This window comes from Calonectris borealis, chromosome 1 (genome assembly GCF_964195595.1).
Source record: "Calonectris borealis chromosome 1, bCalBor7.hap1.2, whole genome shotgun sequence".
NCBI lineage: Eukaryota > Metazoa > Chordata > Aves > Procellariiformes > Procellariidae > Calonectris > Calonectris borealis.
Genome location: NC_134312.1, coordinates 30,819,517 through 30,843,394, shown reverse-complemented (window position 1 = coordinate 30,843,394; position 23,878 = coordinate 30,819,517). Strand labels below are relative to the sequence as shown.

The 23,878-nt window shown below is 40.4% G+C and overlaps 1 protein-coding gene across 1 annotated transcript in view; it reads right to left on the bottom strand.

Annotated features, from left to right (window-relative positions):
• Positions 1-4,349: 4,349 nt before the first annotated feature.
• DOCK4 (dedicator of cytokinesis 4) overlaps positions 4,350-23,878 on the bottom strand; it is a 262,203-nt gene continuing 242,674 nt past the window's right edge. Inside the window, exons 44-54 of the mRNA XM_075147683.1 lie at positions 21,723-21,806; positions 19,755-19,874; positions 19,279-19,400; positions 18,902-19,022; positions 18,294-18,375; positions 17,974-18,083; positions 16,648-16,815; positions 14,404-14,476; positions 11,761-11,874; positions 10,740-10,801; positions 4,350-7,456 (exon numbers count right to left, since the gene is read on the bottom strand). Coding sequence (XP_075003784.1) covers positions 7,031-7,456; positions 10,740-10,801; positions 11,761-11,874; positions 14,404-14,476; positions 16,648-16,815; positions 17,974-18,083; positions 18,294-18,375; positions 18,902-19,022; positions 19,279-19,400; positions 19,755-19,874; positions 21,723-21,806 — 1,482 coding nt within the window. The 3' untranslated portion in view covers positions 4,350-7,030. The remainder of the gene's footprint in view (positions 7,457-10,739; positions 10,802-11,760; positions 11,875-14,403; positions 14,477-16,647; positions 16,816-17,973; positions 18,084-18,293; positions 18,376-18,901; positions 19,023-19,278; positions 19,401-19,754; positions 19,875-21,722; positions 21,807-23,878) is intronic.

Genomic DNA, 23,878 nt, shown 5'->3' with positions numbered 1-23,878 from the left:
TAGTGAGGGGCCCAAAACTGAACACAGTATTCAAGGTGCGGCCTCACCAGTGCCGAGTACAGGGGCACGATCACCTCCCTGCTCCTGCTGGCCACACTATTTCTGATACAAGTCAGGATGCTGTTGACCTTCTTGGCCACCTGGGCACACTGCCGGCTCATGTTCAGCCGGCTGTCAACCAGCACCCCCAGGTCCTTTTCCTCTGGGCAGCTTTCCAGCCACTCTTCCCCAAGCCTGTAGCGTTGCCTGGGGTTGTTGTGGCCAAAGTGCAGGACCCGGCACTTGGCCTTGTTGAACCTCATACAGTTGGCCTCGGCCCATCGATCCAGCCTGTCCAGGTCCCTCTGTAGAGCCTTCCTACCCTCCAGCAGATCAACACTCCCGCCCAGCTTGGTGTCGTCTGCAAACTCACTGAGGGAGCACTCGATCCCCTCATCCAGATCGTTGATAAAGATATTGAACAAGACCAGCCCCAGTACTGAGCCCTGGGGAACACCGCTCGTGACCGGCCGCCAACTGGATTTAACTCCATTCACCACAACTCTCTGGGCTCGGCCGTCCAGCCAGTTTTTTACCCAGCGAAGAGTGCACCTGTCTCAGCCGTGAGCCGCCAGCTTCTCTAGGAGAATGCCGTGGGAGACAGTGTCAAAGGCTTTACTGAAGCCCAGGTAGACCACATCCACAGCCTTTCCCTCATCCACGAGGCGGGTCACCTGGTCATAAAAGGAGATCAGGTTGGTCAAGCAGGACCTGCCTTCCATGAACCCGTGCTGGCTGGGCCTGATCCCCTGGTTGTCCCGCACATGGCTCGTGAGCGCCCTCAAAACGAACCGCTCCATAATCTCACACAGAGGGGAAAAAAACAGTAAAGTATGGGGTAAAAATCCAGCACTTCTCAAAAAGTAGCAAATACTGCCGAAGTCAAAATAGGTCTTTATGACCTGAAAAACAATTTTCTCTCTTTTTCTCCCTGCTTGCTCCCCTATAGACCCTGTCTGCATGTTCAAAGTAGCAGGTTACAACTTACTTTGATTTTGCTTGCTTATCATCATGCAGCTCAGGTTTTACAGCTATAAAAACTCCACTGAATTATAGCTTTAGGGGTATTGACAGGATGTGCTTCAGTTCTGAGACTGCAGATGCAGGAAAACTCTCCTTGACAACATAAAAAGCCTCTGTCCAGCGTGCGCAATCTTCTTTTGCTGCACTTAATGGCCTGAGAAGAGCGCAGCACAGTAATATTTGTTGCTTCATGTCCTAATGCACTAGCTGAAAAAACATAGCTGAGTTTATTGATGTGTTTTGTTCATTGTAAAGTGCATTGTGGTCAGTGTTAGACTTCTATTTTCTTCAGGTGGGACTAAATTCATTAGGTATCAGCTGCTTTCACCCAACTCCTCTTGGACACATGCCAGTTTCTAACAACATCGATATGAACCTTTGCATTCATTTTACTGGGTGTTGTATCACATCCTCGGATTTACCACGGCACCGTATTTGTAAAGGTCAACTGAATGTCTCAAAAACAAGCAGAGTGGTCGGGGCGCAGCAGACTCTGCTCCAGACAGCACACCTGCAGCAAGCCCTCCTCTTGCAACAGATGGCAAAAATGAGACTGGCACAGGAGCTCAGAGTGCGGGCAGCTGGCTCGACAGAGCTCTTTGCTTTGGCTCTACCAGAGCGTATTCAGAGTGTAAGGACAAATCATTGCACAAGACACATCCCTTGAATAGCAGCTGGCCCAAAGACCCAGAGCAATGGTCTCTCAAGTCATCTTAGGCTTAAAGTGGAGATTCAACATTTGCTCCCTGTACAGGAGTAGTTCGTCTCCCCTTATCCCATGCTCAGCAACCCGCTTATAAAAAGAAAAAGCGTATCTACCCGGCATTTTTTCTGTGAAAAGAGGATCAGGAAACAAGGCAAAGGATTTCCATTTACAGGGTGTGCTGGGACCGAATTTCACTCTTTGGCAAAGCTTAGTCCCCGCAAGACATTACATACACTCCATCTCCTGGTTTTAGTAAATTAATTTAATCCCTGTCCTTGAGCTGTCGCTCTGTCTGTGAACACAAACTCCTACAGGTGCTCTACAGGTAAACTTCACCCCTTCCCCCCCGGCTTTTGTTCCGAAGGCCCTTGTGATCCTCCCCCCGGGAGCGGATGCGTGCCTGTGCTGCATCCCCTTCGGGCTGTGCTTCTGAAATATTCCCCGTGGGAAAGCGGCTCCTCGCTGATGGCTTTTCTTTTGAAAAGCAAGAGGAAACACTTCAAGGGAGGCCAGTGAGGTCAAGGAAAAACAGCAGCGATAGCAGTCTGTCACAAATAAGCAAGAATGTAATGCAGAGAATCTCTCTGCAAAAGAATTTCTAAGGAAATGGAACAAATTGAAATACACCAGTGGATCTAGTACCAATAGCAAATCGATGATGTAAAACATTTAAATACGTAACCAAAATTTCAGCAGCTTATGAGCTATCAGAGCAGCTATTTCCTATGAAATTCGGACATGGATTTTCTCACTAAAATACTGAGATGTTCATTGCAAAATACACTATCAATTATGCACCATGGGGTAAGAAAAAAACTAGCAAAACCAGGGAAATATTTTAATATTTTGCAGGGCTTTGCGATTTAGAAACTCTTTGCCCTTGCAACTCATGGCAGTCAGTCTTCTCTGTCCTCTGGCAAGCCATAGCAAAACAGGAAAACCCCCACCCCAACGTCTTTGTAAAATAAAAAACATCCCTGTATTTTGTCAGGACTTCCAGCTTCCCTTCTGCCCCCTTCAGCTCAATCAGCAGTTAAGCTGGTATAAAATCATGCTACAATATCTTAAAGAAATATATTTGATGCTTCAATTTCAGCTAACATTTCAATTTCTCCCGCTACTATTTTTCCTGGCTGGCTGGGTGAAAATACACTTGGATTAATAATCTAGCCATCGAGGGCTTTGCCTTTGCCCAAGTTTTATTTGCCTTTTTTTTTTCCCCCCAACTGTTCACCTTCTTTTGTCTCCTTCTAACACAGTCTTCCTGAAATAAATACAAACCCAGCATCAGTCAATTAAAGAGAAGCTATGAACTGTATCCTTAACACAAGCTCTGACCTGGGTGTTTGCCCAGCCGTGCCTGGGAGGCTCATGTCACAGGCTCTGTCCCCACTGAAGTCTGCAAAGCCATTAGCCTGTTGTTACAAGCAACTGAGTTCCTTACTGAGCAACACCATTTCTTAAAATACTTAATGTACTTTCTTCAGCAGCCTTATTTGACCACCCAGGAAGAGTCACTCCATCCTGACACTTAGTGCACAGGTGAGGTATGCAGCTCTAAACCTTTCAGGTTCCTAAGGCTTGCATATTTTAGCCATTTAATCACAAGATTTTTCTGTAATGTTATCCAAAGTAACTAATCATCCTAGTTTCTTATACGAAATATATGTCAAAAGCTGAATTAAAATGACAAGGAAAAGATAAAGACACATTAAATTAATACGGAAAGGGCTTTCTCCTACAGAATCTGGTTCAAGGTCAGAATCTCAAGGGCTCCAGTGGTGAACATCCTTTCACACTGTCCCAGCAGATGGGGCTTTGCCCTTCAGCAAGCGTATGTCAAGGCTCTACCTGGATCATCAGAGTGTTGTGGGAAAACCTGGCTACCAGCAGAGCTCTGGAGCAAAGAGCTGTGTCTGTCAGCACGCGGGGTTACTGATACAATGCTGCTATATGCCTCACTGACCACAGTTACATTCAAAAAAAAGATGCTTTTCATCATTTATCTCTCAGGGATTGACTCCTGCCTATTGGCATCTTTTTGCTCAGTCAGTGTGCTTTTTGCAGACGCTGTTGGACAATCTGTGCACAAGAAGAATGGTCAGGCAGGAGAGCAAGGTGCCACTTTCATACAGAAGAGAAGATTTACACGTAGCTCCACCCTGTTGCATGTGAACAGGGCCATTTCTGCACTGCCCTGAAACCTTTGCTATCAAGGGGTAGCTTCAGCTTTGTGCCTCTTTCAGGACAGAGGCTATTGGCTATGATCTGACTTGAGACATCATGAGATTGAGTTCACTCACACTACGGAGGTATTAGCCCATCATAGGAACCAGTCTGAATTGCATCATTTCAAAGCCAGCCAGGCGAGTTTGCAGTTGCTTCTGTGGCATCCCAGAGGTACCAGCATCTCAAATGCAGTATTTGAGTACAAGATCATCTCACCTATTATGCATACGTTGGCTAACATTCAAGCCATTGAGTAGTAACGGCAACTTGTTCTCACAGGTCATCTTATATGAGCTTCTGAATTACTCACTGTCATCCAGAAAGTGATAAAACTACATTTATGAGTAATACATAAAATTCAAACGAGACCTTTATTTACATTAGGTTTTCAAGCGCTGGGTGTTGCAACATACATAACAAAATTTCATACTACATTTTTTATAGGAAATCAGGTTGAAAAGCTGATCTACAGAATCAATTTGTCAAAACTGGCTAAGCAGAAAATGTGTCAGCTCGGTTTTAGAGTACTCTGTCAATTTTGCACCGTCTGCTGTCATTCAGAGTATTCCTGATGTCACGGTTATAAAAACAGAGCGTTCATGCAGGTTAATTTACAGTGAACTCTCCTAGTAAATTTTACATTCTTCACTTATTCAGAAGAGCAGGTCAATACTCTCCACATTGTCTCACAAAGCAATTGCGGATCCAAATCGGGAGAAAACTAGATCCATCAGGAGATTTTTAACAGAAGGAAAACTGGATTTAGCAAGACAAGGAGTCAGAACTTCAATTCCATGACAAACTGAATTATCATCTCTCATTCTGTAGAAAACAAGTTGTACTGTAAAGATTAATCAAGTCCTTTTATTCCATATTAACATTATGCAGCAGCCAATACGAGTGTCTAGGTAAACAGAAACTTCATGAAATGTTTTGCTGCAAAGCTGACTTCAGTAATGCACGCAAATGCTAAAGTCATCAACTCTGCTCGCTGCCAGAAATAAAAAAAATGGCTTCAGGAGCAAATAACACTGATTCATACTGTGCTCAAGCACTAGTCAACAAAATCTATTAAACTACACAGGGGTGGGGAAAAAAAAAAATCAAAGCAGCTTTGTTATCTTACTTGTGACACCTTATTTAAATCTCAGGCATTACCTCTTTATATCAGCATAAATATGTAGCCTTCTACACCTTTTATGATGTGGTTACAGACACAAAAATGTTATAGTAGAAAGCAAGAGCTAGTTCAAGGAAAGTTCAAAGTTCAGACTTTGAAATCCGCAAGATACAAAGCTAAAATTCATATGTTCCTTTTCAAGTTATGAATACTTTCACTAAAACATAAATATTTTAACATATATTAATTTTTTTCTGACATTCAAAATTGTAAAGTCAATATGGCAGAATTATTGTTAAAAGCACGTATTTACAAATATTCTTTTTTTCCATACATAAAGTATTTGGCATAATTATAACAATCTTACTGCATACACAACTGTTTGCTTCTTTTTCACATAATGGTACACTCCTTATTAAAATTTACCAATTATGTACAAAAATACTTGAACATTTATTATAGAAAACCTCTATAACTACCGTCAACAGCTTGTAACTGCTGAAGGTTTAATTGAGAGAATATAAAAAGTGGTCACTTTCTTCCAGTTAAACTATCAACAGATCAAACACACAGCTAAAATCAACATGAGCTTCCCAACAAAAGAGGGAGAATATTTTTAACAGCATGATTTAAAATGCAGTTCACACATCTGTTCCCAAGCACATGTTAAACAATCAGTAAAAGAAAGAGGATACAAAAAATACATACAGAAGGTGCTTTATTTTTTTCCCTCCACATTCCTACGGCTTGGCATTAGCTTTCCAGAGCTCTTCAGATGCCAGTCACTAGAATACAACCTAAGGCCAAACACCATTCTCCTACAATAAAGATGATGGCGATGAACTCAAGCTAAAAAGCAAATCCAAAACCTGACTCCACTGGTACGTACACATCCAAAGAGCTGTTCAGAATTTTTGCTAGGTTTTTACAGAATTATTAATGACCTTTGCAATTACCTTTTGAAATGTATTGATCGATATCCAGTAATTTTTTAAAAAATTTGTTCATTTAGTGTATTGTCTTGGTACTAGTCAGTACTGATTCCTGTACACAAGTTAAATGAACAATTCATTTGTACTTATTTCATACACAAATTGTACTTTAAGGTGAACTTCAAAAACGGCAGAGAACCTGCACTAGCAAACTGCTAGCTTTTTAAAAAACAAACCCAAAACAACAAAAAGAAAACATTAACTGGAAGAGTAAAAGTAAATTGCACCTCAAAAAGAAAAGGATGCGTCAGGTACAGTAATACACTAATGGCACAAAACCTTATCAAGATTCACCAGAACGGTGCTGTATGCTGAATGAAATGCAAATATTTTTCCATCTTAAAAATAACATAAACCAAGTGTGTGTTTCAAAAATTCCAAACCACATTCTTACAACAGTTCTCTGCAGTATAACTTGCATTATATCTCCGTTTTTCCACAGACATTTGAAATGACCAACCTGTTCATAGGATAAGAGAAACAACTTTCAGCCTACTTGCAGAAACATCCTAGTCTACAGACTACTTTGTTAGAAAGCGTGCATTTATCTCTAGTAGTAAAGATCCAGTCAGTATATTCTGTATTTTGTAAGAAGCATTCGGCTAACTCAGGTGAGAATTGTAGGGTTTTAGATTTAATTTTTTAAATAAAAATAAAGTACAAATAAAAGCATTTATCAGTATTCACCACCATGAAATTAAACAAAATCCTCTCATTCATGCTTCCTATAATATCTGGCAACCTAAATTAGTAATTTCATTTCAAATGTGCAACATAACATTAATAAGCATTTCAAAATTACTCAAAAGAAAAGGCGGGCGAAATGTTAAAGTGCCTAACTAAACGCATTTCACCATTTTTAAAAAATATTATTTCTTAAACGGTAAAGAATTGGTTGCAATTAAATATAAAAGTGGCTTCTCATAGCTGAGAGACTTTGCGGGGCAGAGGCCTGGGCCGGGGAACCTGCTCAGTCCTCCTGCTGCTGTTTTCCAGATTGTTTGGCCGGACCAGCTGTGGCTTGGGCGGCAGCGCCGGCGGGTCCGCGGCGGGCGGGATGGAGAGGCTGTGAGGTAGAGGAACGGGGCGTTTCAAAGTCCGCTCGTACACGCTGTAAGGTGGCGGGGTTTTACTTTCTTTTCTCACAGGCTCCTCAGAAACGCTGTAGCTTGGGACAGTCACTGTTGGTTCGCTGCCTTGGCTTTCAAAGCCCGATGTCTCTGATGTGCTACATCGGCTGAGCGAAGAGATGCCGCTGCTGTAACTCCCCGACAGCACCGGGGAGTTGGATACGAGCCCCGAGGAATGATACTCCACTGGAGACGGTGTGAATGATTGCACAGACCCCTGCTCGAAAGAAAGGGCAGAAGAAGAATTTACCTGGAGTAAACGAGGGAGAGCATTTCTGTGCTCAGACTGAAAACACAGAGATACAGCACATAGATTCTGAGGCTTGATAAACGTAAATGGTTGCGTCCCTGTTTGTTTAATTAAGGTCCTGTAAGAAACCAATAAAAAGCTCATTTCAAGAGTGCCTAGGTACACCTTAAACAGTGCTCATGCCAGTGCTCGTGTAAGTGGAAGTGAAACTGTGTTTAAATGTTATCTTACTATCATCATACCCTGGAAAAATCTGGAAGCCTTTAAAACGAACCCTCAGTTTTCCTAGCTTTAAGTGAAATGCATAGCCCCGCGCAGGGCATACCTAGTGGTGTCCTGCCCCCTAACGCCAAAGCACAGGACTTGCATCCCAGTCACTGCTGCTACTTCAGTCCCTCATGCTCCATATTCGTGTTCCAAAGCTTTTCCTCACAGTTTTAGTGCACCGTCATGCAATCAAAAGTGCATTTACATCGTGGCATCATTTCCCAGTGTGTCATAATACCAGTGTCGGAGGTGAAGCGCGGAGCAGATGCCAAGCTAAGAGCCGCTGCTGGGCGCCAGCCCCGTTCAGCCCGCAGCTCGTCTTGCTATTCAGGGGCAGCAGCAGGACGGCAGGAGGTGAGGCATCACTGCTGCTGCTGCTGCAGACGGCATTTTGAACTGCAGTTGCTCCACCCTTCCTCTCCCCCATCTCTCTGGCATTCCCTGGACACACCGTGCCGCTTGCACGAAACACAACACACCACTGCGGGCCGCAGGGACGAGGGTCCAACAGAGGGCAAAGGTTGCAAATGGCTGCACCAGCAGCCTCGCAGGTCTGTGGGGGAAGGTGAGGAACAGGGAGCTGAGGGCCCAAGCGGCAACAACAGTGCTGATGAAGAATAAAAGGCAGGGACAGTAAAGCCCTACCTAAAAACATTGAGAAGTCCTATTCTAGTGAAGCAACTTCAACTGAAAATTGTAAAAGGTTAGACCATACTTTGCAAGTTGAAAAGTTTTTGCACCATATCTAATTTTGACTGGAGCCATCTGAGACAATCTAGACTTAATGGCCTCAAGCACAGGCTAAAAAAGGGATGGAGAAATCACATCAAAGACAAATTTCTCACCCCAATTCTTGTTAGACTGGTTGGCACTCAGCTGCTGAGCTTGAGGAGAGAGTGTGAGCCATGCAACAAAGGGTGGGGAGGGGAGGGAAAGGAGAGGGGCTGGCTGCACTGACTTTATGCTGTTGAGATAATCGTAGTTATCCATCTAGGACTGGGTCCGCAGTGCACTGAAAGCAATGGAAAAAAATCTTCATTTACATCAGCGGGTTTTGTACTACGATGGCCTTCTCTGGCAGCGTGTACAGTTGGAACAAAGGCTAAAATTTGAGCCCTATATGTGGCCAGGGAAAAGCAGAGCAAGTGTTGAAGACATTTCAGGCACTGTGAGGAGCCTGTTTAACTACTTGTTTCGGGTTCCATTCCTCTGTGTGTGAGGAGGCTGCAGCCGCGCTCCTACCTCCACAAGTGTCCAGGGTCAAGATTTTCCAATAAATGATGTAATTGGTTCAAGTTCCAAGAACACCTGACACTTGGATTAAGTGACCATAGATAAGATTTAGGACCTTTGCTTTTGTCATTCAGAACAAGAGCAAATATGTGTAAACCCTGCCTGCTTCAATTTAGGAGCTGTGCAGGGGTAAGCACTTGGTTCTTGACAGCGGTGCAGACGCTTGTACCAGTAGTGAGTAACAGTCTAGACACCAAAACAGTCTGGAAATTCGTGGATGCTCGAAGTGAGATCCAGCAACTCTCAGAAATAATCTGGGCCAACATTCCTCTCCCAGGCGGCAATCCAGACTTCGGCTGTAAAATGCTTCAATTCCATCCAGGTCTTTGGAAGAAAATGTTAGGATGAGCTTGAAACACCCCTAAGAATCATCAGTACTGAGTCCATGCAGGAAAAAAGGAAAAGTCACTCACCTTTTCTACAAGATCCTAATACTCTGAAGACTTTCCTAGTAAGCAGCTAGTGCAAAACCTGGGATTGGTGCTCACTTCAGCAGAAGGTATACTGTGGTAATAGGACTACAGGACACTCTGATGGCCAGCACAATTGCTCTGTGTTGAACCCGGACCACTGTGCAGCCACAAGTGGAAATGTTACAGGCTCACGGGATGACAAAAGACTGTGGACTTGTGATTAGGGACCTCAAGGGGAAAGGAGACATCCTCAAGAGATGTGTACCTCTGCAGCATTGGTTAGGCATTGGGTAGCTGAGGGACCACTTCGGCAGGGCTGCCTCCCTCTGCCCTTGCACCTGAGTGCCTGAAGCACCAGTCATGCTCCCTTCTATCTGCTCTCCTTCCAGGTTGTTGACCCTCGTATTTCTAACTGCAGAATTCCCTCTGCTTCAGTGGGGTGGCAGAGGCTATCCCCGAGACTAATGTGCAGTCTGTCAATACCGGGGTTTGCCTGGAATATGCAGGCTGGGTGTTCATGTCCTCCAGCGCTGTGGAAGACACAGATTTCCTGGTCAAGTTTTCCAACCAATAAGCTGTTGTGCAACAAGTGGGTACCAACACATTCAAATATCTTGAAATAGAAATGAAACCTGCTCAGTTTAGCCTCGATCCCCAATTGCTATGGGTGTTTAACTACCAGAGAAGAACCAATGCTTATTCACAGCCTGTGCTTAATGTTTCCTACTGGCAGGCTTCAAACTACTTCCAACTTCTTATACAACCTCCCTGGGTCGCTCTGCAGAGGAAATGGATATTAAAATGACAGAAGCAGGGATTAGTCTCTAACACACCCTCTAATCCCACAGCTCTGGATGCTGGAGGAGTAAGAGGAATGGGTTGCACAACAGGTTCTCCCTAGCTGGCATCTCCCCTTTCGCCATTGTTGGAGAAAGAATTCTGCACTAGGTGGATCATTAGGCATGTCTTCCATTTATTTCTTACACTCCCTTCTGTCCACTGACTCAGGAGAGCTTGATTATCCACGTAGGTGAGAAGCCTAATATTGAGAGGCTAAAGAGTCTGAAGATTATGTTTCTTGCCTGCAGCATTGAAAATCTTCAGAGCTGCTGTAATTGTTACGGCTACTTACTCTTGGGAATGTTTTTTGTATAGGCATATGATAATAAAAGGAAAACATAATATAATCCCAAATAATGTATATTAAATGTATACTATCTACCCTACCACACATACAACCCGTCCCACAAAGGCGATTCACGGCAGTAAGACAGTACCTTCATTGGTGATCTGCCAGCAGGAGAAGGGGAAACGGAGGCTATGTGTCTTGCTGGTGATGCTGTAAAGTCAGAAAGATTTCAGTGCACTCTTGGCATTACAATTTTCACTAAAAAATCTTTTTAAGTGGATAGGAGATCATTCTATACACAAGCATTATCTTTGGTTCCCTCTAGGTACTTGCCCAATGGCTGCAAATAGTTTTAGAGATTTTGTTTATTTTACTTTGTTCTCAGGATTATCTTGCAGTACAACCAATGAAGTGTAAGAAATTTCTGCATCCATCTTCTCTGACAAATTTTGTATCACTGTAAGTTGGTTTATATCCTACCAAATGATAACACGATTCAAAAAAAGTCAGTATAATAACTTTTCCCCTCCTCTTTTTCTTCTTCTCTTAAGAAATACATTATGTATTTGTATGTCAAATAAGAAAAAAGACAATACATAATGTACTTATATATCAAACATTTACCTGTAAATATACTGCAAACATGCCTGGACATACTTTGAGGCATAAGTCTAATACACAAAAAGCATCTTCACTCCCTTGAGAACAATTATATTTATAGTATCACTTAAGCAGCCTTTCCTTTAAATGGAAATTAATCTTTTGAAAGGCAAATGGGTTATAGTAACAGAACTCTCGTACTTCCATGATTGCTGTGCCTGTTCTGGTCAGTAAGATTCTTTGTGGTTAATGATCATTTCTGATTGCTAACCTCCCATTATCATAAGATCAAAAGATTAAATTTGATCATCCTCCCTAGTACCAGCAAGAACTGCCTGAAACTACTCAGTCATTAAATGAAGGGGCAGAGTATTGGAAACAGAATGCTAGAGAGAACATTAACGAGACGAAAATACTTATGGAGGCAGTTCTACAGACTTCCATGTAAGTAATCAAATAATAAATTAACCTGCCCAAGAAGTTAAACATTAATCAGAGTGGAAAGAATCTAAGCCCTCAAGTAAATAATTTTTCTACTGGAGCTTAGCCTGAAATGTCCATTAACTCACCAGTCTGTGCAGGTCTTGGTGGTACAGGAGGAGATATAAGCTTTCCACTTTCTGATGTGCTTCTGGCTTCTTTCCCACTGTCCAGGCTCCAGCTGCTGGGCGTGGTGTTTACAGCTGGAAGAGAATGAAAAAGCCGATATAGGCGTCAACACTTCTAGCTCTCTGATTTGCCTTTACCCATGAGGGTAAAAATATACAGAGTAAAAACGTTAAACAACTTCACAAGCATGCCTGAAAAGCTCTCATGATTACATCAGCATTTGAAAAGCTCTTAAATAATGGCTGTCAGTTTTCTGGTTGCCTGATGTATGCATCTGGCCCTCAGGTCAGTTTGTGATTGTATAGCAGTTGGGACCATTAACAACAGTAGCAGCTGAGATAGCACTCTGGTGCACTGCAAATCCAGCCTCAAAGGGAGATAAGCTTGAAGCCTGTTAATATAATCAGTTTACCTTTGCACCAGACTCCTATTTAAAGGTTTCTAGGCAGAGGGGAACAGACTATTCATAAACCTTTTCCATTAACTCATTTTATATACAGAAGGGACTAGAGAAAGGAACTCGCCAAATTCCAATCAACCTCCCTCAGAAAGCTTTCAGTGCTCGCAGTCTTTTGTTGCCTGCATAGGCTACAAATTCAGAATTGAAAGAAGGTGGAAAGAAGGGCACAAAATGGAGGGAGTAAAAATTGAAAGAAATGAAGATGTCTGGGAGGTGAGGGGGAAATCAAATGAAAAAATTATTGTGGACTAAGAAAATTCATATATGCTGTTTGTAGCCATGGTCGAGGATCTCTGCTTGATCATACAAACTGACTATCACCTTGACATGTATAAAATTGGCTGTTGTATTTGTCTGTGTGACTTTTACCGAATTCTATGACTTTATAATTGAATGATCCCATAAGGCCTGGAACAGCTTCCTTAATAGAACTGAATTATCTCATGTTATGAAGGAGCCACCAATATTGGAAAGAAGTCAGACAGACAGAAAGACAGGGCATTTAATATGGACAGGACAAAAGCTAACTTAAAACCCACAATTTTTCTTACACGTTCTGTAAAAAAGTGGAAAAAACCTGCTTGAAACCTCCCCTCTTCCCCCCCCCTCAAAAAACCCCCACCAAAAACCCACCACAAACCGCCCCCCCCTTCAAAGCCTCAAACCTCTTGCCTTGCCATAACAGTTTCCTTCTTGTCTGCTTATTTCATAGTTGTGAGTAGAGAACCACATGCAAGGACTCTGTGCTCATTTACAAAGATGAAGTGAAAAGCAAAGTATTGTTGCTAACTGATGTTATCAATTATTGCTACTATAGCAACACCAAGGGCTCTCAGAAGGACTGGAATCCCACTATACCAGTATATACCAGACTTAAGACAAAAAGTACAGTACAAATAATATTTGTTTCATATCTGTAACAATATTGTTACAGTATAATTGCACATTAGTTGACCCTGAGAATACTGCACAGAATAATCTATTTTCTAGAGGATCATTTTGCTTTTTTATTGCCAAAATATGCAATACATTGTTTGCTTTTTATTGTAGGCTGTCACCTACCAGTATGGTTTTTCCCTCATCCTAAAAATGACTTGGCACCAGACCTAGGTACTCTTGACAAGCCATTTTTTCTTTTAAGTCATCCAAGCAGTCAGTTCTTTGGACTGCTAAAGTCTCCAGAAGACAATGTTTTATTTTAACGATTCTGTAATGTACTTGGCCACATAGGCCAGTGGAAAAGTTTTGACATTTCCATGTTAAATTATTTCACACATTTTTCAGCCCTGTGAAAAATTCCTCACTTGAGCTTTCATAAAAACTTGGACAAAAAAGTACTTATAAAAATCAGCTCTTATTGATGAAAATCTGATTCCTGGTCAGTTCTTCTTACAGTATATTCTTAAAATATTTATTTTCAATACACCTGTTTTACTGTATCCTTTATTCAGGGTCCCACAAAGGGCAGCACATAATGAAATGATGGAGCATATTATGGATGTGCACATAATGAAATCTTGGCACAATAACTGTGCCAACAATATTGAATTTACCCATGCACAAAATTATAAAAAGCAATATTTTGTCTATGGAAATTCACAGGTTTCTCATTTACTCTAATTAAAAAAAAAAAAAACAAACAAACCCAAACTCCAAAAAACCCCCACCAAACCACAAATTGACCTTTTCCATCAAAGTGTAACCAAAAGCACAGTGACTTATATTTGGTAAAGAAGACTTGCAGGTATCAAACTTCAGGACTCTATCCATCTCTTTAGCTTCTCTCTGCCCCAGTCTCCAGAAGTTCATCTCCAGGGTTCATCACCCCATGTGTCTCCCTTGAGAAGCAGTAAGGACAGCTCTCACAGGCAGCCTGCTGCTCCATCACCCCTTCCTGCAAACTTCTGGGCCCTTCTGAGTGCAACACTCAGTTCAAACAAACACCACATTCCCTTCTTTTTGGCAAAGTGTTTTGAAACTTAGAGTGTTAGCATAATTTAGTTAGTTAGTTAGAATGTTTTGAAACTTGGAGATGACAATAGACGCTCCAAAGAATTAGCATTCTACAGGAATACGACAGATGAATTATATTTTCGTTGCTTCCAAGATTGGTATGGTGCAGCATTGCAGCATTTCCACTCACCTTTGTCGGGGCCGGGCAGATTGGAATCACTTCGTGGCAAAGCACCGTCTCCAATATGATTAAACAGCATTCTCTGTAAATTGAGAACAGCATGGTTTATGCATAGCTGCTGTTGTATTTCAGTAGCCTTTAAGAAAACAAGTATCTTTTTGGTATTATCCCCACCACACAGGTCTACTTTGGAGGTAGAATGATAAACATCACCTGAGAACATAAATAGTTTAATAAAAATATGTCTATACAAAGAGGGAGTAGACTAGATTTCTGAAAACTGTACACACTGGAATCAGAGGGAGGCTTATTATATACTGAGTTCTGACAGTTTCCAGCTCCCTAAAAAACAACATAAGGCTCATTGCTCAAGTGGTATCTTGACAGATTACTAAACAAGTGCAGGGATAGATCTGCAATAATTTCATTGCAGAATCAGGATCTGAACAAGGTGTAATGTTTGACAATGTTCGAGTTATGGCTGTTATCTTAGAAAAGCATTGTGTATTATTTCCAACCCTGACTTTTTTGGAAGCAGCGTTCCTACTTCTCCTGTGGATAAGAGCTGACCCATAAAGTGTGTTTGTCTTTCCTTTTCTGACTATCCATTTTTTAAAAAAATCCCAGTAAATTTATGAAACAATTTTAAAATTCCATTACTTATTTCTTTTGGCAGCATTCAAATAATCCACAGGTCACTAGTTTATCTTAGTAACAGACGTAAACAGCATACAGTTAATCTTACAAGATGTACTTTCCAAAGGCAATGAGAACAGATAAACTTTACTTTTTTTTCTCCCCTTTTTTTTTTTAAAGCAAGATCAGACAATCAGTGAAATCCAAATCAAATCAAACCCCATTCTTGTATCTCCTTCCAGTGTTCACAGAGGACCACGCCGAGTCAGGAAGGCGCTATGCTGTGGTTCCACAAGATGGCAAACCCAGCTGCAAAGTAATCATCATTGATCTAATACGTTGCAGCTCCATGTTACAAAGTGAGGAACAAATACTTGGCCAATTCAACTTGACTTAAAACATTTCGTAGAGAGAATGCTTTGGTAGACTTTGAGCTACATTAGGTTTGCCTGTCTATGCTGTACTAGAGTCATACTGGATCAGGTAATATCTGTTTTCCTGGAGTTACCATTAAACTGAGGTGGTGTAACTACATGTGTACTCTAATGTGACAGAAAATGTGATCATATGTTCCTGCCTGGTCTGGATTGAATGTTCACTGCGTAGTGAGTCTGCAGTACACTAGGATCTGCTAGGCAAGTGTTGAAGTCTGTTTTCTATTGTGAAGGTAAAGAGCAAAGGTTGAAAAAGCAACTGAAATTGGAGGAGATAAAGAGACAAAAGCTGAATGAAATACAGAGAAACAAGGACATATTACAATAATGAAATATAAAACCATATGGAAGAACAAGAGCAATCACAGGATGTTCAATGAGATGCAAAAAAAACCCAAAAATGTGAAACCCGAAAAGCTCCATTAGGAAGAATAATAGTGCAAAAACTAAGGAGGCTTGTTGACCAGTCAATGACAGCAGGCATTCCTCTTCAGAGTACGGGAAGAGCTGGAGAGACACTGTACAACCGCTCAGTCAGAGATCAAAAAGCAAGCACAAATGGATGTTGACTGAAAACAGCTGTACATAGATAACCTTGAGCATTAATTTCAATGGGGGAAGCGGATGCAGTACTGCTGTGGTCTTGTTCTCTGAAGTCCATCAAACTTCCTTAAATGAGGTAGCTATGGCCTGAAAGGACTTGAAGTGCAGGAATTTGCCTGTGTATCTCATCTTTCCCAGTTGAAAAACTATTATGAAAATTGCATTCATTAAGCTGTAACAAAGCCGTTCATAAATGGGAGGTCCTTTCCTCATTAACTTAAGTGTGAAGCTCCAACTAAGACTGTTGAAGTTAACTGGTGTTAGAATAAAAATAAAAAGGACAAGGAACAGTTTGAGCATGTAAATTTTAATGAAAGTTGCAGGTATCTCTAAGATATCTCCTTAAAATTGTCCTGAGGATTTCTTTTCCCCTTCTTAATCAGAAGGCAGAAAATCAGAATTTTATTTCTGATCACAGTCCATTTTTACTGCTTGGGGAATAGAGCACCAGAGAAAGAAATTGCACCTTTCCCCAGAAAGATATATCCTCATTTATGGTTATGAGGGCAGAAAGAAACTGTCAGACCTTTTCACCTTTGAAATATACTTCACTGTACAAGCAAGTTAATTTTCTACTTACCCTCTCTTGGGACACTGAGGGTAGAGACAGATTGGGAGATTTTCCTGCCGGGCGAGTCTCAGAGAGAGTGGAGACTGGGCCTACGAGCTCCTCAGCCTCCCTTATCGAATCTCGGGTAGAGTGGGGAATAGAAGTCGCATTCCACTTGGCAAAGCAAGAGTTTGCAGTCTGGGAGCAAAAACGGGATAATTTTTCCTTTGCGGCAAACTGTAAAACCGCTTTATTTAAAGAACATCTCCTGGTCTTTCCTGTATGTTGGTTTGGCTCCACTACTGCTGAGAAAGTGCCCAGTAGATATATCAGTAAGTAGTTCCCGAGAACTGCCATTAAGTCTGGCTAAGCTTCAGTATTACTTCTTAAGCCCTCAGGTAACAGCTTGAGGACTTAAACAGAAAAGAGGAAAAAATTAAATCAAGAGCCAATTCAATAACTGAAGCAGCAAGGGACAAGAATACAACTAATGAGAAACCAGCAAATCATTTCTAAAATAAAGGATCCTGGACGACCAAGTTGTTTTTTATCAGAGGCAAAATTTCTGGTGGAAATGAGAGTGTTGAGAGAAGGGCCTTTCACACTGTACTTATGTGCTTGTCTTTCTCAGCTTCAGCAAGAGGTGCATTGTGTGATGGCACGGATTAAAACAGCAACTGTGTTAAAGGAAAGCACTTTGGGAAAGTAGGTCCCTTAAGAAGAAAAGATGAAATAAGGATTCAAAATTGGCCAGTTCAGCAAGCTCATTTTGCATTTCAGGTAACTCAAAAGATACAAATTTCATACAGACCTATGTAACAGTAATTTTAAAGTAAGAACTCAACTCATTCTTTTCTCTGGAGTAACAAAATGTCTATCCTTCTTTTCTGAAACTACATTGAAAAATAGGAATTGCCACATGGAGCGGGTTATTATCTCACAGTGGCTAGGACTAGCTATTTCAGAAGAAATAAAAGGGGAGGTCAACATGGACAACTGCCGTGATAACAGTTTTTCTTTCTTTCTTCTTCCTTAGACTGAACAAACGCTGCTGTTTCACACAAGCAGGCTGTGTCATCTGGTAAGTCTTTGCGTCTCTCTCTCACTGCAGTGAGTAAATATCAAAACCAGATCTAAACGTAGACAAAGCAAGCAGAAATGTGATCAAGGACTGTGTATTCTATTCACATCTCTTTCACGTGAAGTATTTTAGAGTATTTGCTTATAAAAACAACAAAAAAAAAAACCTTGAAAATGAACAGCATGAGCAGACACTGAATCTGCTCGAAGTTCAACAAATGCCTTTATCATCTTCTTAGCTACTTGTATTCAGAGGCCTGCCAACAAGCTTCCTACCTGCGAGGTTTCCGAAGGAGTAGGGTAGATGGCACTGCAGGGCCTCTCTCTGGGGGACAGGCAAGAGTTTTCTCGGGAATGCTTATGTTTGTCAGACAACAGAGGAGAGGCTAGAATATAAATGTGTCAAGCGATTAAATTCATGCAGTGAAACTCAGACATTTCAATTCTACGCTTGTGACAAAGAAATCCTCAATAATTCATATTCCTCAAACAATTGGCTAAATTTGATGTCTGACCAGTGATATCATGCAGAAATTCAGCTGTGTAATGTATCAAGAATCATTTAATTTGGTTTACCATGGGAGATAAGCACTAACCTCTGGCACTGGATGGAGCCGAACTGGTCACATTAGGTGAAGCAGAATGAGTAGAACTCAGGCTTGAGGTAGATGGACTAGGCTGCGTACACAAGAGATGCTGTTGTTACCACATCACACTTACTGGTTTGGAAAACAAAAATTTATAATATACTTTTCACTAAAATAAAGAACTTGTAATTTGTTTGACTAGTTTCTCAGTATTTCAAAATAGCAAACCAGTATAAAGAGCATTAATGTAACTACACAAAGATGTAGTAAAGTATCAAATAAACAGAAATGGAATTAATATATTAAAATAATTACATCACAACTGTGACAACTGGACAGAAAAGTCTATGTAAGATCAGATGACTTCACATCATAGTGCATTGCTGCTTATTACTTTTGTCAAAAATTCATGCTCTAAGTTAAAGAAGAAGAAACAGTTACATAAAAATTGTTTTTTCTAAGTTAAGGAGGTTAACAGCCCATTTAAAGATTTGTTTTTTAAAAGAAGTATCAGCAATAACTTTGTAACTTCTGAATGAAATAATAGAAGCATTAATTTAGTAAATAGCCTTGTAAGAAAGATTCTGTTTAGTTTGAAGAATGACAATAATTTGTACCTGCATGTTAAAAACTTCATCAGAACTTTCTGATTGCCCAGTGATATTGCTGACTTCAGCAGAAGCTTGGGATGACAGTGATGAGGATGAATACCGATTGACAGCTGGGTAACTCAAGGGACTATTATAAGAATAGTGAAATACAAAACGGTTAACTCTAGTTGCCAGTCATAATTTTTCATGTGAAAACAGCTATTAATCTCCACAGTTCAATTTGCATTTATTAGCTGAGAGAGAGAGAGAATATATATATCAGCTATTCATGACTGAAGATACTTCAGGCGGACCATACAAGGAAGCATGCACACAGTAAAAGTATTTTATGGGTCATCTTCTGTGAGTAACAAAATCTATCAATTTCTAGTAATTTAACTTGCCTGCGACGTGGTATTACCCTGGCACCATCAGGGCTCATAGAAACAGGTATGGAATTCCGGCATACACGAGGACTTCCATTTGGGAAATGAACAGGGCTAGCTTGTACACAGGCAGAAAATTCCTGGCGAGTTGTTAAAAGAAGATTAATTAAAATGAACATAATATCATTAAGCATTTTGTAAGATACAGTCAGTCATTTGAATAGTTATATCTGCATTTTGCATCAGCTTCATCATTAGTAAGAAAAATATTTTAACTTTTCGCTGATGATACTTTCCCTTTAGTAAAATGTGACTATTTTTCTCTGTACTGTATGGAAATTTTATTAACTTTCTCTTCACTTTGTAGTACTGTAAGGATGCTACAAGCTGTAATGTGGACAAACAACCAAAAGATGTCACTGTTTGTTGCTTAGGAAAATTAAACAACTGCAGCTAAACGGTCTCCTGGTTTATCCATGCACCTGCTCACGTACCTGTATTCCCAAGCTTGACTTCATCACAAAGAACTGATCCACCAGCTTTTTGTGCAGCGGTCTCATGTCCTGCGGCACCACCTTCTCGTGCACTGCCAAGCCAAATTCTAGAATCTGGGCCTGCAGAAGAGACAGGAGGAAAGAGGGTAAAAATATATTTTTGATCCATTTTCTTTAAACTTTCATCATCAATTAGGATACTAATCAAAAAAAAACAACAAAATGCATGTTGTATTAGAAGCATCTGTCTAAATACCTGACAGACCTGTAATCAAACAAGGCCTAAGACCAAAACCAGTAATACACAAGAGGATTTATGCCTCTTCCTATTTTAGTATCCAACGTTCCCAAAGATTTGGCTTATGCGAATTCAGCTCTAATATAAGAAACCGCTATGGATAACGTAGAGAAAAATCTGGCTAAACGGCAACTTTACAAAGGAGCAGTTCTAAACCCTAAATAAAAGCTGTCTTCTACAAGAACAGTTATAAAAAGCATAAAAAAACAGCAATGGCCACATCCACCAGAGACCCTGTAATCTATTTTCAATGAAGTCCATGGTTCCCTATCCTATTCCAACTCCCCGGAGACCTCAGTAAGTGGTGGCTTTATGTATATTCTTGATGCAAGGCATGACAGGCTTCAGAATAACATTGCTAAAACTCTAATCTTGCTCAAATTTGGTCATAGGCATTTAAAATACTGAATTGGTTACATGAGGAATCAGATAAACTCAAATTTAAAAACAAAATAGCTACACTATGCTGTCATATCTTTGGATGAGAGCTACTAACTGATGTTTTCAGGCAGCCGGCGAGCGGGCACACAGCTGTGCAGCTTCACTGACCCGAGGTCAGGGCTGCAGCACGTCCATCCACACACAGAGCCATCCCGCCCCTTCCGAATTCTCCGCCTTTTCTGTTAAATCATCTGTGGGTGCCAGACAGGGTTTAACTGCTATCGCTTGGAATTCACATTTTTGTCATAGGAAGTTATTAACTCCAGTTTTAAATTATAAGGATTAGCGAGATTAACTATAGCTTGAAAAAACGAAACTGCAGTGTAAATTACTATACATTATCTAAATGAAATTAAAGTGAGCTCAGTGAACCTATTCTGATTTATACAGTCTGAGGATCTGTCCCTTCGGCTGATCTGACCAAAAGTACCACAATGCTGACAAAAAATGGAATTTCCATCTTGCCAAATTCCAATACTCTGACCTCTTTATCCCAAGCTGGCAATAAAGTTTGAAATTTCAACATGCTGCATAGAACAAAGACAGTTAAATGTCAGTTAGAAAAGCTGAAATACTTAGTAAGATCATTTCATCAAAATAATTTATTTCAGCATTTCCAAATGGAGACACTTCATATTTGAGACTGGTAGGTCGTTGTCTTATAAATAAATGAAGAAATGATACAAAAATCATGTAATGCATAGAATACTCACCTGTTTAATTTAATCACTTGGTGTTTATTTTACTGCCTACCTAACTTTGGCAATTATTATTAGATATCTTCCACTGTAATAAGATTTTTCAGTTTTTTCTTCTCTTATGCTAAACCTTGTAGTGAAATGCTTGTTCTGTAGTATTTTACAAATACGTCATACAAATATTTGCTGAAGCCATCAAACGTTTCAATGAGATAATGTTTGTTCTGTAGTAGTGGTAAAATACGTTGTGCAAATACTTGCATACGAGCATCACAAGACAAAATCTTGCCTCTCATTCAACCTTTAATTTAGAATAGTTTGAAGTGATTAAAATGATGATGAAAAGGACTAGGGAAAAAATATTAACATGACCCAGCAACCTGCTTGTATAGGAAGTTGCTGTCTACTTGTCTACTAATTCAGAAGATACTGAAAATTACTGCACAATTATTAATCTCTGAAATTTTGGGACACTTTTAGCTAGAACAGCTGAGCAGGCCACCTGAGCAGTCAGTCTTTTCCCCACTTTACCTGCTCGAGCATCAGCTCTCTCAAGCGTGTGATTTTCTCTCCATCCTCTGGATGGTTCAAGATGTATTCTTTGACAAAGAATGCCTAAGCAGAATAAAATCACAGTGAGTAAAATCACATCACTTTATTCTTAAACGAGTTTCTAGATGATATTTGCAAAACAAAAGCTCCTTTCTACTGCAACAGAGGATAATAAATGCTAAATAATTAATTATTGACATATGCATTGGTGGAGACTATGGGCAAATAAAATGTAGCCACTCTTGAGTGGAATTTACAAGTTGTTCAATATCCAGGACAGATCCTGAATCAAATTTGGAAACCTGCAAATCAGAGTTGAAACCAAACACAGGTCACCTGAACTAAATATCTCTTCCCCATTTATTGTGACATAGAAGTTTCAAGTAATCAGAGACAGTTAGATTTTCCTGTGTTTTCATACTAGGAGCTTCATTATCCCTTAAATATAACGATATCTTAAGAACACTGTGGAATTGTATGCTATTACATGTATTGGAGCTATGACATTATCTTCTTATTCACTCTTAATATAAATAGTGTTTTAAAGAACTCACACTGATGTCAAAAAGCCACACTTTTCACTTCAGGAGCATCTGACCAACATCCAGGTGTGTTCATGAGCTTACATGACCTTCCACCCCATCTCCAATGCCCAAATTGTACCAGCTATAGTACCCCGAAGTCATTTTACCCATGAACGATGGCCTGGGCATAGCACTCCCCTGTTTGTTCACAATTGCATCTTTCTTAACGTGGCACCTATCCTACCCTACAAAGGGATTATATTGAATTTACAACGATTCTTGACACTATTCTGTAAAGAAAATGCCCAGCTGCTCAGTTGAGAGATTTCTAGACCTTCTCAAAAATGTATTTGTCACAAAAAGTGTCTGTACGCATACCTATACATACACATGGTTTTCTATCCATAGAGTTGAGAGGGTAATAGTGGCTGCTCTGTGCTGTGTTTTCCTTTTGCACCTGTCTTAGCATTTCTATCACATACTTCTTACAAGGTTCTCCATCCAGCTTTAGCTATTAAAATCTTTGCTATGCAGAATCATTAGTAAATATGGGGAGTAGTGGAACTGGAGATAAATATACCCCTTCCTCTGATTCAGTTCCAAAATTCCATGCTGTGACAACCCCTAACAAGGAAGTGCCGAGAGCTGTCTAGAAAATGCTGATACTGTAATGAAGAACATTTATTTCACATGGTCCTTTCACTGCAGATAAGCAGACTTATAAGAATTCATGTTTAAATTGTTAAAAGGAACCCTCTGATACTTGCTAAAATCCCAAATCCCAAACTTCTGCCAGCTGATGTTTTTTTTCCCTCAGCTATACAAGCTTAATGTTCTTTCAATATCAAGCAGGTGGTGTCCCAGTGGTTTTTGGCTGAGATTAATACAGATCTGTAATATAAGTCAGAGATGTAGTAATCTAACTTCAAACAAAATCACCAGTACTTTAGAAAAAAAAAAATCAGAATTTGACTAAATCTAGTAACATTCTTGAATCCAATAATTAATCATGAAAGTGCCTCTGCTCTTCTAGGACATGTAAAGGAGCTAAAAGAAATGTAAGTTATAGTACAAATTGCAGTTTGAGAGGTGTTAGTGGGCACAAAACGCACTCTTCCAGCAGTGTTCAGAAAAATTTAAAAAAATCAGTGGTTCAGTCTACACCCATTTTTTAGCACACAGGAAGGTGCTGCATAATAACTATTACTCTGTAGATTTTCCTGCAATCTGTTCCTGTATTGAAACCAGCGAAAGCATAGCTTTAACACCTACAATATTGGCCAAAGTGCTGAATAATTAGAGATAGCGGCTTTTTATCCCACCAGGAGAAGGAAAAAAAAAAACCAGGAGGGCAGAATCAAAGGAGGGCAGCTGGCCAAAGGATGTTATTTCCTGGGTCTTACACTTCTTAAAGCTTGGAGGTTGCCCAAAGGAAAGGAGGATATATGTAAAGACATGGTCATGCTTACCTCAAGACCACATGCTCCAAGAGTGAGTTTTGAGCTTTGTACAGGGCAGAAGGCAAAAGCAAGTGAAACAGACAGGCAGAGAAAAGCATTTACAGAGGAGAGGAAAAGAAGGAAGGTAGAAGATAAGAAGTGGCAAAACACC